The 15,112-nt window shown below is 40.9% G+C and overlaps 1 protein-coding gene across 3 annotated transcripts in view; it reads left to right on the plus strand.

The window, feature by feature from the left end:
* The window catches only part of mipol1 (mirror-image polydactyly 1), a 58,053-nt gene that overhangs the window by 33,918 nt on the left and 9,023 nt on the right, over positions 1-15,112 (plus strand). For 2 of the 3 annotated variants that reach the window (XM_072690383.1, XM_072690381.1), the window contains exons 11-12: positions 1,505-1,606; positions 10,217-10,317. In XM_072690383.1, the coding sequence (XP_072546484.1) occupies positions 1,505-1,606; positions 10,217-10,317 (203 nt within the window). The remainder of the gene's footprint in view (positions 1-1,504; positions 1,607-10,216; positions 10,318-15,112) is intronic. The other variant, XM_072690382.1, reaches the window with a different exon arrangement.

Here is a 15,112-nt window from a genome sequence, read left to right on the forward strand (position 1 = left end):
TGAGATTTTATTCGGTGGATTCTTCCTTGCCGTGATTAGGCTATTAGGTGGCTTCAAACTCCTCACACTGACTGTAAATGTCTAATTTGATTGATTTTCCGATTTGACCGTCACTCTTGGTTTACGGCGGTGAATTAGAGAGCATAACTAGGTTAATGTGTCTTTCCAAACGGGCCATTTCCATCTGGCTGCAGCTATTTTTGGGCCACTAGCAGCGGGCACAGGCCTTTGCGTCAGAACAGAGGTGCATTCTGATTTAAATACGTTTCCCTCCCAAAAAACATCTGTTGCCCGAGAGCCATAACTCAGCCTGACACTAAAGAGGAGCTGTGTTTTGTCTGGCCGGCAGTGGTATTATTTTAGTCTGCAGAGGAAAGGGCCGGGAGTGGGCTCGGAGGCTGAACGGCTTGTTTGCGCGGGCACCGGGCTTTGAGGCAGCTGGATGTTGAAACATTGGGACTTGTCAGGCAGAGAGGATGGTTTACATTCCTGGTAAGTGTCCTTCGGTCTTGGAATGCGCACATGGAGAAGAGCACATATGGACTGGTCTAAAACAACCCGGCTTACAATAATACTCAGCATAGGGCCTGTCGCATCGCACTGTTTATACTGTCTGCCTGTCTGCTGCTGCGTCCGTCTGTCAGTGCTGCCTTCAATCCTATAGCCGTGGAAAAAAGGAGGGAGGGGAGGAGACACCCGATTTGTGTGAATAGATGATGGTACTGAGTTCAGACAACTGTGCTATCTCCCACTGTTCCTTCATCATTGTTATTATGGTCTTTTTTCCCTATTGCTTTTGTCTTTCCATTGCTTCTGTATAGCTGAGCCATTTCCACACCCAGATGTTGAATTGTGTGCATTCCCACATAATAAAGATTTTTATTTTATTTTTGAAATATACCACAAATGAATCTGCCCCTCCAAGGATTGCAGACAGACAGAGAGAGCAATATCTGTGGTGTGTGCTTTTACCGTAAATGTAATAACAACTGGGTTCGAGGGCTAGTACCCTGCAGAGATTTCACCTCTCATAGAACAGCTATAGTTACACACTGCTTCCCTGCAACAGGTTCCTAGCCAGTCTGCAAGCTCCGCTGTAAATATTAGTTCAACACTGTGTGTTAAATAATAATGAAGAGTGTAATCTGTATACAGTGTGCATGGATTATTTGTATTACTGAAGAAAATAAACAATTGATAAACAAAAGACCAGGTTTGCTGTAAACCTCTGTATACCACAAGATTTTTTCTTTGGGAATCACCGACCTTTTGATTTGTTTATTTTTGTTTATATGTGCTTGTATGGGTGGGTGAAAAAGGCACCATTGTGAACAAGGGACAAAGGAAGAGACAAACTGAAGAGATATAGGGAGGTTTCCGATCTGCTGGTGGAGAGGCATTCAGAAGATCAGGAGAGAGAAAGAGAATGCTGGAGAGGCACCAATTGAACCACAATGTTTTCAAAGTGCTGCATCTTTAAAAACTATGTTCTGCTTCTCCTCAGTGCAAGCGCCTGGAGCACGAGCTCCTTCAGTGTAGAGAGCCGAGCCAGACCAGCAGCATCCGCCAGTTGACCACTTCAAACAACCTGGAACGGGTGCGCAAGGTAAAAAATAAAAACAAAATACACACACCCTCTCTTCAACAGGAATGTATAATTGTAATGTTTTACTACTATTACTAAGGGAATGTTTTAATCTTTTGTTCCAAAAGTGATCTAATTTCATTCTAATTAAGATCAGGGTAAAATGCATCTTGTTATGATTGAGACCCAAAAACTTCTTTGCTTAACTTTCCTTAATCTTTCTGCGTCTACCCTGAAAACAAAACTGCTTTTCTAAGATCTGGACACTAGACTAAAACTTCCTAAACCATCCTAAATGTGACACACATTCTTATTTCAACATCCATTCCAGCGTGGTGTTTGTATGGGGTACTGCTGCACAGTTTAAGGTGGAAAGAAAAACAAACTTTAGCTCTACTTATTCTGTACAACCATTAAACCTGTTTTCCGCTGACTCTTGATTTCCTAGTCAGGCCTTGCTTCAGATTACCTATGTTTTACATACATGCACTTGGGACACATAGTTTTACATTACAAATAAACATGTTTTCTTTGCAACTTCACATAATAGAGTTTATTTGAGGAAAATTATTTAAAGGCACCTTTGGAAAAGTTTCACAAGCCAGGCTTCTGCCTATAGTTGGAATCTGGTACTTTTCAGCACTTAACACGGCCAAGAGCCACCTACTTTGACAGAAAAATGCCCTATGACTAGCCTGCAGAATGACCCATCAACATCACCTATTCCCTATCCCACAAATGCTGTATATCGTACTCTGAAAGGTTTTCTTGTCAACACTCTGACCCCATCATCTGTTTAAATCACCTTTAGTCCAAATAAGTTAAGGACAAATGCCAAATGATTGTTTATTCTGCTCTTCATACCAAGGAAGATGGTTGATGAACATAAATGCCTGTTTCTTTCCTGCTTACTTTAAAAGTAACAGTACATATACAAGTCCAATTGAATTAATTACCAATAGCTCTGCTTTTAAAAGTGGTCCCCCGCAACCCAGGTTCACCCCCCAAATGCTGACCCCCTCAATCAGCAGCCCATTTACCAGTATAACCCTATCATTTATTAACTCCTATTGACTTGGAGGCGGACCTGCAGTGATTAGCGGCAGCAGAGCGGTGGCGTGAGCCCGTGTCACACGCGGTTTGAAGATGATCAGGGCGGTCATCAGGCCGCGATGCCTCGCCACAGGCCTGTCGGGGAGGAGCAGGGCAAACACAAGCCTGTTTGATTTGCTGTATTTATCTGATGCAGCCGGAGCCCTTGAGTTTAATGCAGAGTGCTGTAAAAGGGCCGTCATTAGATAGAGCTGAGTAAACACACTCTCAGAGAGAGAGAGAGAGAGAGAGAGAGAGAGAGAGAAAGAAAGAGAGAGAGAGGACACTTCAGCTGAGGAGCTGAGTCAGGGCCATGACCTGGGCCACTGCACCACAAGCGCATGTACACACACACACACACACACACACACACACACACACACACACACACAGAGGCCCATTTTACACTAACACTAATTAACACAAATTTCATTTCTTTTTTCTGTCTAAATAACATGCAAGCATTCCTATTCTTCTATATATACACCACCACACATCTCTCCTACAAATATAAACATATACTTTGTTGTAGCACCTACTATTCAGCTAAAAGCAACATAACTGCAAGTGTTACCATATAGGTGAGGTAAATGTAAAAGGTTCAGGGGTTAGTTCAAAAAGTCTGTGTGAATCAGACATGCTTTCCTTTGTAGCTATGTTTCAAACGTGGTAAATTTTGTTGTTTCCACAACATAGAACATAATACATTATACAAAAAAATAAATATTATTATTTTACATTATACCCGTGTTACATTTCTGATTGCTCTGTATGAAAACATTGAACAATTACTTCTATATCTGTGTATTAAAGGCAGGTATATCTAGACTTCTCCCCTTGTTTATTTGGGGAGACTTGGTTGTCACACAGTGTTACTGTGTGGAGGCTGTACTTTAGGATGCTAGCTCTCGCTGTAAATTGTTGGCATGCCTAAAATGGTGCTATACAACAGCTACCAAGAAAGATATTAGAATAAAATGAGTGGTTCTGTGACGTTAGCACAATGCTCATAATGGAAAATTTACAAAATGAGTTGCAAACAAAGAAAAATGATCAAGAAATATTTGTTAGTTTACTGTGAAAATTCTCAAATGATGTTCAGGTGGTCAGACGCATGTACTGCATGAAGTATCCATGTTCCATTTTACCCCAGTGTGAGGTTGTGTCTTGCTCTACCCATGGTTTAGTATATATAGAAAAGCGCTGTATATTTGTTGTGAATTATTAAATGTTTCAGGATGTTTTAGTGCTGAAAACACTGATAATCTACATAATCCTAAAAGAAAGTCCAGTTGGAGTCTTCTGTCAAAGCTTTTCAGGTGACTTTCAGAATTTTCTACAATTAAGACAGTTTGACTGATGGCTTATTAAGAAATATATTACATTTTGTTATTAATGTAGCACTTGGGTTTTTTTCTTTAAATCCCCTTAATTACAGATTGACTCCTGGGATTACAGAGTGGGGGTTTTAATTTAAAATGAAATGGGAACAGCTGTTGAGAAATTACTCAACAGTGCTGGGAACATATCCACAAAAAATTTAAAAATGAACAGGACTTCCATCTATCGACTGACATTTTACTTTAAAGAAATGACTGTAGGAAGCTGTAGGGAAAAAAGACAAGATTAAGATAAAAATGTTGTACAAAAGCTCATTCCTAAATCTTTGTATCAAACTTGGAGCACGTACGCTTTGGGAGATTTATTCAGCGAGAAAATTAATTGCTAGGCTTTTTACTGCCACTCATAGTTTGAGGTGAAAGTTAACTGCTATTATTTAATTTTTTTTTTTTATTATGGAGTCAAGATTGTGTAAACACGGATAGATGCTGTTGATAAGAGAGAGCATTCGTTTTGGTGTATATTACACTATAGCTCAGAAAGAAAATTAGCTGCCAAAAACCTTGCTGCTCTTCCTTGTCTTCTGTCTTCCTCTTTAGTCCATCTCTATGCCTTACCTGGCAACTGGAACAAGAACCTGTTCAGCAGCCATTTCATTTGTGTGTGTGTGTGTGTGTGTGTGTGTGTGTGTGTGTGTGTGTGTGTGTGTGTGTGTGTGTGTGTGCGCGTGCGCGCCCCCCTGTGAGAGGCTTTAGGGTGCTCTAAATGCCTGGGCTGGAGTGCTGGTGTGGGGGTTGAGGATGGGGTTAGGCTGTAGAGGTCAGCTGAAGCAGACTGTTGTTGAGGGCTCTTGCCCTAGCCCTGAACCACCTGTGTTTGCTCTGCAGCTTTTCTCTGTGAGCACTGACGGCCACACAGTGATCACACAAGCCTGCCCCTGTTCCCAAGCTGCTAACACACTAAATCGTTATTGCTGCTTCCTCTAACCCCGCCGAACCCTACCACCCACCCTTCTGAACTGAACTGGACCCCGCTCATAGACACACGTGAACAAGCACCTAAAGTACGTTTGTTCAGATTGTATAAGGCAGTCATTACTGATTGTTAGTAATAAACTACCCATTCGTTAAAGACCAAACAATGAAAATGGACTGAGCAGCACTAAACCACGCATAGCAACCATCCTCTAGATGTCTAAGGTTCTGTTTCTTACTGTATGAGAGAGCAGTGGACCATTTAAAACATACATGATCGCCATTTGTTTTGTCAGATTCATAGAGACAGTACAGTACTGAGCAGATAGCGAGGTACATTATTTAAAAACCATTTATTGCCAATAAGCCTTTTTTCTTGTACAATCTCACGTAGATCACATGAGAACAGATGCAGGCAAACATAATTATGGTAACGGTTGTGGCAAAGTATTCCAGAGGTAAGAAGCAGCAACATTGAACAGTCACCACAGATGTTAACTTAACTTGTGAGGCAGAAAGACATAAAAAATGTCTCATTCTTGTGAGCTAGTTTAAAGAACAAAACTTGGTTCCAGATTTCTCCTAGACTTCCCCAGCCAACACTTGAATGTAACACCATTAAACACTGATTTGCCAAACCAGGTGTTTGATGATAACTAAAACTAATACCAGACTCCCATGAGGAGAGCTTTGGATATGTTTTAATGAACACAGTGATGGAAAACCACACCTTTCTGTATGAATGTTATTTAGATTTATTCTAATAGTAAATAAACATTTACTGTTTTTACAGGTTACTGTCCATCAATCAATAATAAAAGTAATCAATTACATTTTATTAGTAGTTTAATAGAGTTTAATAGATTAACTGTGACAGCTTTTAGTCATTAGATTAAGACACAAGACAAGATTTTCTTGCTCTTAGTGAGACACTATTTATCACAACGTTCAAATCTGCAAATGGCTGGAGGCATCATATTTCTTTTAAATAATGACTGTGTCCTTCGCTCTGTCCTTGAGAAAGGAGCTCTGTTTTGTACTTGGTTAAATGAGTGCTTTCTGCTGCTCTTGTGGCTCATCCATCTATTCTGCTCTGTGAACAGATATTCAGTTAACCAAAGGAAATCCGGAAATCACACTTTTGGGTCACTGGAGAACCTTCCAAAGATGGAATATTTGAAAGATTTTTTTGCATCTGTTTTTTGTTGTGTGAGCTAAAGAAACCTCCAAAACCTGCATGCTCAAGCCAGAAACCAATCAGGAACATTCTTTATGATGGTGAAGTCATTGTGATGGTTAAGACGTGCAGTGGCGAACTGCAATAAAGATTTTGCATTTTTAAGATGAGGCAGTGAACTAAGTGGTCCAGGCCAGTGTTCTGCTGGTGCAGGAGGAAATGATTGGAGTAATTCAGCATAAAGCCGATTGAAATGCTGTAGGTCTCTGCTGTAAGTGTGCAAGTGTTCTCTTTGTTTTTTCATTGCCATATTTTCTACTTATTTTCTGACTGTGGCACAATGTAAATGAATGTAAAACCCAAGCAGTGATGTAAGTATTTTAATACCAGCATTTAATTAGCAGAGTGTTTGATATCTGTGCACAGCCCCGGGTGACCGCTCTGTTATCGACACCTCTACCATGCCCGGATCTGTTGAGAGCACTGTGCCAGCTAATCATGGAGGCTCCGTTGACTTGTGTATAAAAGGTAGTAGAAGTTTATCAGCTGATTCTGAATGATTAATTGAGAATGCAGAAGAGGGTGTATTTAGTTGGGAAGGATTATATTAAATGCCATATTGAAGCTATATTAAAATGCTATATCTCATGGAAAGACTGAAAGCTTGATCTATTGCTTGATGCATAAAAGGACAGTCCGACAGCTATAGATAATGCCTCACTCGTGTCAATCCTTAATTTTTTTTTTTATATTATTATATGATTTTACATATAAAGAAACAAGACTGACCATCTTAAATACAAACTTTAAAAATAAGCTGAAGATGAAAGGAGGATGGCTTCTACAGCAAGATAATCAAGATCCTAATGATCTTATGCTCACTTTAAAATGTATAATGGACTAAAGGTCTTCCTCTTTGTTCGCACTTAAATAGTAACTGGGCAGAGCAGCATTTCTGATCGAGTGTGATGTGTGTAGTGTGTGATGTGTGTGCCGCTGCTGTCTCTCCCCACTGGGGTAGAAAGGCCATGCTCTGGCAGCCTGCCCCCACTCAGCCCAGCGCTGCCCTACTCGGCACCCCACTCCTAAAGGTCGAAGCAGCCACTCTCCTTTCCGCGGCTTAATCTCTCCAGGTTAATGCGCTCCTCGATGGACCTCATTTGGATAATATTGTAATGAATGCTGATAAAATACATATGATTAAAAGATTCAGGCTTTGAAGTCGAGCTCCGCTCCCTGTTGGAGAAAAGTACATATTGACTTTAGAGGTTAGCCTCTTTTTGATGTTCTCTTTGACTTGTGAGACCTGCACTCCAGTAATTAGAGTGATTGGGCTGTGCCAATGCGGAAGCTGCATGCACTTAGGGCGAAGGTGTTTATAGCAGTCACTATATAGCAGCCATCCTGTAAGTCAGGACCACAATGCTTGCTTTTCGCATCATTTGCCATGGAGTTGGGTGGAAAGGAAGCAAACAGATTTATTGCATTTAAACACAAGGTGAATCTAATTGGATATCTTCTTTGTTTTGTTTTGCTTCTCAGAAGGAATGGGGATAATAGTATGCTTAAATTGTGGTTAGTATATTGATGTATTTTCCAAACCTTTTTTTTTTATATAGAATTAAAAAAAACTACAGTTTGTGTGACAATTTCCTGGTGCATGGACCAGTAGAAATTATCCAAATGTGCTTGGAAACTCATTTTACCATAACTTTCAATGGACGCCAATGCAAACAAAATTTTATCCAAGTAATTTTGGAGCGTTTTTTTTTGGTCCATTCATTGTGAAATTGTGGCTCAATGTAAAGGACGAGGGCAAAAATGAATATAAAAGTGTGACAGCAATAATATATGTGGCATATTACTGATGAAGAAACCCCTGACAGATCCCTGATTGGTATGTCAGACTATTTAAGTGTTTAGGTTCTACTAGGGGAGTGAACACACAACAGGATTGCAAATTAAGATGCAAGATACAATTCTCCATTACTGTGATGATAAGGCACATGCAGCCCAATTCACCTATTCATGCACACAGTACAGTACACAGTAAAGCTCTCCAACCCGAACCCCATTAAAACACACACATACACAACACTGTTCCCACACTATCCCTAGAGCAACACTGATCTAAGCAGGAGATCAGTGGTAGCTCTGAACTGTGAGCACACTTTTATATCTTAATCCCACCCCCCCCTTTTTACATTCTCTCCCTGTCTATCCCCTTCAGTGCAGGACTAGTGAATTGATTGCCGGCTCTTACAGTAGGCCAGGTTGTTGTGTTTGTTTAGATGACCTCCATTGTCTCCGTGTCCTCTCCCAGCTGTTGAGAGGGTGACACCAACAATGGATCTGTTTCAACGGCTGGTCATTAGCAGAAGCTTTACTGCTGGTCAGGTTTAAGCACAGAAAGGCCAGGGACGGTGTTTACCCAGCCTTGCCTGCAACACACTGGGCCTAGGCCAGCCTCTGTCATCCAACATGCTGCCTCTGAGTAGGTGCTGAGTGGGAAGACAATAGACTGAATTGGATCCCCCTCTGAGTCAGTTCCTCACCGTGTATGAGAGAAGGAGAATGAATGAGAGACTCTCTCTCTCTCTCTGTGTGTGTGTGTGTGTGTGTGTGTGTGTGTGTGTGTGTGTGTGTGTGTGTGTGTGTGTGTGTGTGTGTGTGTGTGTGTGTGAGAGAGAGAGTGAGTGGCAGTACAGTGGAGTTCTAGTGTTATCCCACAATAAGCAGTTTAAATTGACTTGAGATAAGAGGTCATCAGGCATCAGAAGGCATCAGTGTAGTCAAACTACACACCCATAAACATGTAGTAGTAGCTTTTATCAATCACATTATTGCCCTTATTTGACACTGATAACTGATAAGTCTTTCGTCAATGCACAGTGTATGTGTATCTATCCAAGCTTTGGATCTGGCATTAATGATGGACAATATCATATCACCTCTAGGTCATGATAACATGTTAAAAGGAAATTGCCAAGTTCATTAAAATGTCGTTAAGATTTAGTTGACATGAATGACATCTACTAATTCAGAGAGTGTCTTGGTGTTGAATGTTCCTTTTTTTTTTTTTTTTTTTTTTTTTTTTTTTTACAAAAGCTGCTATCAAAACACCTGTGGTGAAAGTAACCATATGTCTAAGAAGTAATAACCACATCTCTAAAAGCTACTTTATAGATTGTTCTTGCACAAAAATGTTTGTCAATACATTGTTTGTTTTGTCCCAGAGATTTAAATCCTGAGCCATGCCGCTTCGCCTTCAGTGGCCGGAGTCCGAGAGAGCGTAATTACTTTTACTACTAAAGCGGTGGCTGGCTTTTTTTTTTTCTCCATGTGTTATAGAAGACATGTTCAGCCCTTACCCTCCTAGTGTCCTTACTAGTGCTAGGGGAAGCTATAAATGGATGGCTAAACTGGCAGAAATTCAATTATCAAAATGTATAAATGAATACACTGTGTGACATTGTTTTGTGATCGATGAGTGTATGAAACATTTTTGGATTTTTATCATTTTATTTGTATATATTTGAGAATATAAGCATAAACAGTGTGAGGCGGAATAGTCCCCAAAAATACTTGATTCACCACTATATTACAGTCAAGAGAATTGCATCTCAAAACTTTAATATATGTGTAGGTTATTTGGTGGCTTTTGATAAAAAATATATATATAATGGCAATACAAGCCTGTTGCACCACCAATATAAGAAAATTTGAGTATTCTTTTTTCTGATTGTATTTGAAAGAATTTTGTTACAACTTGACTCCCAATGCATAGGGATATAGCAAAAATATGGACCATCTAGATGTTCTTGAGGACTGGTTTGATGGCTACTGTTTCAGAGTATGCCTTTTCACATCAGGCCATTCTGAATTACTTTAACCACCAAATTATGCTGATTTCTTTTAAAGAGTAGTAGAATTCCCCTGTGAGTATCCTTATTGAATATTACTGTTTGTTTTCCCAAATATACGTCTGCTGTAACACTAATCACTCTGTGTATTCTATTAAATAGTGTCCTGGTGTTTCATGTGTAGGTCCAGTTGGAGTTGGAGGTTACCCAGAGAGAGCGGGATATAGCTGTGGAGCTCAGTCGCAAACTAGAGGCGGAGCTCCAGTCCCTTCGCAGGTACCACAGGTGGGCCATCCCACCTTACAGTGCACAGACACACTGCAAACATTCAGCTTACGGCATGCTTACCTCGCGAAGCTTGCCTTACTGATTTAGTAGACTTAATGTAATTCCACATAACAGATTGTACGATGAGAGCTTGACTAAGCCTGATTTACCCAAACAAAGTTGGCCTTTAATGCCATTTTTGTAAAAGGAACATAAAACATACAGTATATAAAGTCCTGTTCACAGTGTGTAGTACTTTTTTATAAATACATGTCTCTCAAACAATCCTCCCAGTGGAAATAAAGTTACATATACCTGTGACTTCCCGCTCTCCATTACACTTGCTTGCTCTTTCTTTTATTCTGGGCTTTATGTTTGTTCTCTCTCTCTTGTACACACTCTCTCTCTCTTTATCTCTCTCTCTCTCTCTCTCTCTCTCTCTCTCTCTCTCTCTCTCTTTATCTCTCGCTCTCTCTCTCTCTCTCATCTCTCGCTCTCTCGCTCTCTCTCTCTCTCTCTCTCTCTCTTTATCTCTCACTCTCTCTCTCTCTCTCTCTCTCTCTCTCTTAATCTTTCTCTCAATCTCTCTCTCTCTCTCACTCTTTTTCTCACTTTCACTGCTGCAAGAGTCATCTCATAGTGCTCTCCGTTTTAACTTCTTAATAAAGAGCCTCGTAAGGCACCTCCCATCATCACTATGCTCCTTATTAAAGCAGGCCGGAAACATTTATTAAGCTAGCTCAGCACCCCAGTATAAGAACAGATCATAAATGCTAAAACTAGCTCTCGTGCTTTGTGAGCCGTGGACTGATAGGAAACACATCTGAAAGTGACAAGGAAGATAATCGCTGTGAAATAAACATGGTTTAGAATGCATTTTAAGAATTCGTGCCAGCCTGCCTCTCTTCTTGGCTTGGTTGAATTACTGAAGTTTCACAGTAAAGGTTATAGGTGTAGAATACAGCCACAAAGAAACGACAAGCTGCTCAGCAATGAAATAGTAGTTTGTTTACAGTTTGATAGAATATCTTGATTCTGCAGAGCTGGAATTATGTACTACAGAGTGTTTTGGGTTGGTTTGACCAGAGCTGCCATTTTAATAAGGTAAAATTTAGGAAATTATAGTGTGAAAGTAAGCATGTGAAAAGTGAAAAAATGGGTTTATGCTTGGTATAATCCCTCCCCCCGTCCCTGCCATTTTACTCTGATCAAATGAACCCATGTGCCTAGTTTTGATCATAACCCGCTGTAGGAGGGTGTAGGGTTTTTTTTTCTTGAAGGAAAGGCAGCATAATTTGCTTTTTTTTTGATGCGTCAGGAACTCGCTTTAATATAATTCAACAGTTGAATGGAAACCTGGCAGTTGAGAACTGCCAGTTTGAAGAGGACAAGAAATCATAATAATTTTTTGTGTTTGTTTGTTTTTTTTGGAAAACAAACAAATCAGGAGTGCAAATGGGGCATTTGTAATAAATAAATTGTTTTTGTTTGCTACATATTGATTGTTGTTTTTATTTGTTTTGTTGTTTTGTTTTGTTTTTTGGGGGGGGGGGGGGTCCCATATTTTAAACACTTGAAATGGCAAAGACTGGCTAACCCCTTAGATGTTATGATTTGGTCTAATTTGGCCCCTTTTGAAAAACAGTTTTGAAGTCTTTAATTAGTGTAGGTGTATCTTATGATTTTTCACATTACACCTCAAATACCTCATTTACAAAAATGATCATTTATTCTTGTAAAGAACCAAAAGTGGTTCTTCTTTGGCATGGCTCCAAGGAACCCTTTTTAATGCCTGTATTTTTAAGCATGTATTGCAGCACCTCCCACAGTCTCTTGCAGACCCTCTGTCTTATTATTGTTGTTTTTTTGCCGAGGTCTTGGAAACTCCAGAGGTATTGACCACAGACATTTCACCACCGCCTAATGTGAGATTGTTTTGGCCGCTGATGCAGTGCAGTGCTTATTTAAGACTTCTGTGCAACAAAGATACTACATCTCTGAAATAGAATTGAGTGATTCTTGTCCAGAGAGGGTGTGGTGGACTACGATGGACACGCACATGCCTAGCTTTTCTGTCAATAAACGCAGTAGCGATGTATGATAAACTGTATATCTGTGGTTTATCTGTCAGTCAGTTGAAGCTTGATGGAAGATACTGAATAAATACATTTGGCTCATAAACTGGCCTTTCTGGTTTGGGTATCCTGTTACACATGGAGGAGACATCCGTCTGCTTTAAGGATCCTGCATTCGTTTTGTCTTTGTTTATGCGTATGTGTGCGTGGGTTCTTGCGTGCTCATGTCGAAAGTGTGCGCTGCCATCGATGGCACTCCAGGGCAAAACCTCTAGGGGAAGAGGGGGAACACTGGCAGTTCCCGCAGGCTGCCTGGGCTGGAGGAGGAGAAGGCAGACATTGTATTCAGCCAGACAATCTGCATTGTGTGAGGGACAGGGGGTGCAGTCCTGCTCCCAGTGGTTATCAATGTGGCTTTGGAGCTGGACCTTTAAAGGGGAGAATCCTCTAGGCCCAACAAAGGCCAGAAGATGGCTATGTGTGTTTGCTCTCAGGATTGCCCGGCCAGCTCCATTGTGTCTTCTAGGATAACAGACAGTCTGAGTCAGATGAAAGGCCAGGGAACAGATGAGGATGAGCGAGACGAACAGGACAGGCAGGACAGAATGGCTGTGCTGTAGGGGTGTTCAGTTCTCAGGTCAAGACTCTAGTTGATTTTTGATCTTATATGTGATAGAATATCTTGATTCTGCAGAGCTGGAATTATGTACTACAAAGACTGTTTTGGGTTGGTTTGCCAGAGCTGCCATTTTAATATGGTACGATTTTGGAAATTCTAGTGAGAAAGCAAGCATCTTGAGTGAAAAAATTGGTGTATGCTTGGCATAATCCCTCCTGTCCCTGCCATTTTACTCCGATCGGATGAGCCCAGGTGCCTAGTTTTGATCATGATCTGCTGTAGGTGGGTGTAAGTGTAAGCTTTGTGGTAAACAGGAAGTTCCCAAATCTGATACATTTTGTCCTGTCCTTGACATTTGGTTGCATTATTGAAGATGAACTTTGTAAAATAGATGTGAGTGTGAAGAACAGTTGTATTGGATAGATAGTCCTTTATTAGTCCCGCAGTGGGGAAATTCCCAGTGTAACAGCAGAAAGGGATAGCAAGACACTCAGTTACAAAAATTTGGATAAATAATTTACACTATATACACAATATAAATAAGAATTAAAAGAGCAATAACAATACTATTTACAGCAAAAGACTTAATTGCACATGGGGGGGGGGATATTGCACATAGTATTCCCTGAACATGAACATGTGTGTGTAGTTAAGTGTGTGCGTATGTGGTAAAGAACCTTTTTAGACATTAGAACATGGTTCTTTAGGGAATCAGAGGAGAATCTTCTATGGCATTGCTCATTTGCAGCACCTTTATTTTTAAGAGTGTGTGTGCATAACCACCCCCCCCACCCATTCATCAACCCCCCCATCACTAGCAATTCTCCCGACACCAGGAGGGGAAGGACTTAATGCATGTCTTCACTGATGCATGCAAAGCAGCCATTGCCTTGTTTATGAACTGGCGTTTGCCAGGCAGTTGACGCTCTTGATGGAAAGTGCCGGATCTCCAGCATCACCACGGCAGCTAACAGACGCCTGTGCCGGCAAGCTTAAGGGTGATGAGGGGAGAGAGTGCCATCTACCCACCCTGAGATACCACGGCTGATTGTACTTTCTTGGATACCGGCTGCTGATGGCAAAGCGACCCCCAGGCTATAGTGCTAGCACATTAGACCACTGAGCTACTCTGAGCCCCCCCAGAATTGCAAACAGTCAGAAATCTGACTGTTGCTGCATCTGTAAACACTCCTGCACATTGCCTTGATGACAATTTTAGTCATAGAGAAATCCAGACTCAGAGCTCCTAATATGGTCTTAATTCTGGCTGAAGAATGACAACTTGCAGATTGCAGAGAGATTGTTTTTTGGTGCTGTATTCAAATAATTGTGCCTTTTTAGCGTGTGTGTGTGTCTGTGTGTGAACCCTGGCCTTTGGCATTTCTGTCTCTTCTGTATCTACAATGTAAGGCAGCTCCCTGTAGGTTAAGAACAGCACTGAGGCCGGGCCGAGTTGCTTTAATGGGTTGTCGTTGGCCGGCCTGTGCAGAGGAGGGCAGACTTTGTGTAAGTATAAGGTGCTTTGTTTGAGTGTAAGCCAGTTTCTGAGGGAGTCCAAGCTGGGAAGGACATGGATTAACACCCCGGTCCCCATACAGCCCAGCTCCCCAGAGATCACTCATTATCAGAGAGATAAACAGCCCTGCCTGTCAACACCTCAGCTCAGCGTACGTTAGCCTATGCAGTGGACGTTGCAATGCTATGACATAAGATTTAATAGGAAAAGGCACAAGTAATTATTGTGTGCATGCTAGCACACTGCAGTGACTGGTGAAGTCTCAGCTTTGTTTAAATTAAGAAGGTTGATCTGTGGTGGTTATTTAAACTCGCCTCTATCACCCATATTATTCAAAGCTCTGGATTTGAATGTTATCGTAAATGTAAAGAAAGTCTCAGATACTTTTTGCACAGTGTTAATAAGTATAAATACAGATTAAGTAGGCCAGACTACGTTTAGTAGTTAGTTATGGTTAGTTACAGAAAGCAGGGACTGTTGATTTTCTGTATGGTTGAGGTATGTGACAGGGTGTAGTCTGAATATACGTCTATGTAGCCCCTCACGCCTCCAGATTTGTTTTGCTTGACATTGTGTGCTGCAAAATACATTTTGTGGATTGTC

Source organism: Salminus brasiliensis, chromosome 10 (genome assembly GCF_030463535.1).
Source record: "Salminus brasiliensis chromosome 10, fSalBra1.hap2, whole genome shotgun sequence".
In the NCBI taxonomy this organism is placed as follows: domain Eukaryota; kingdom Metazoa; phylum Chordata; class Actinopteri; order Characiformes; family Bryconidae; genus Salminus; species Salminus brasiliensis.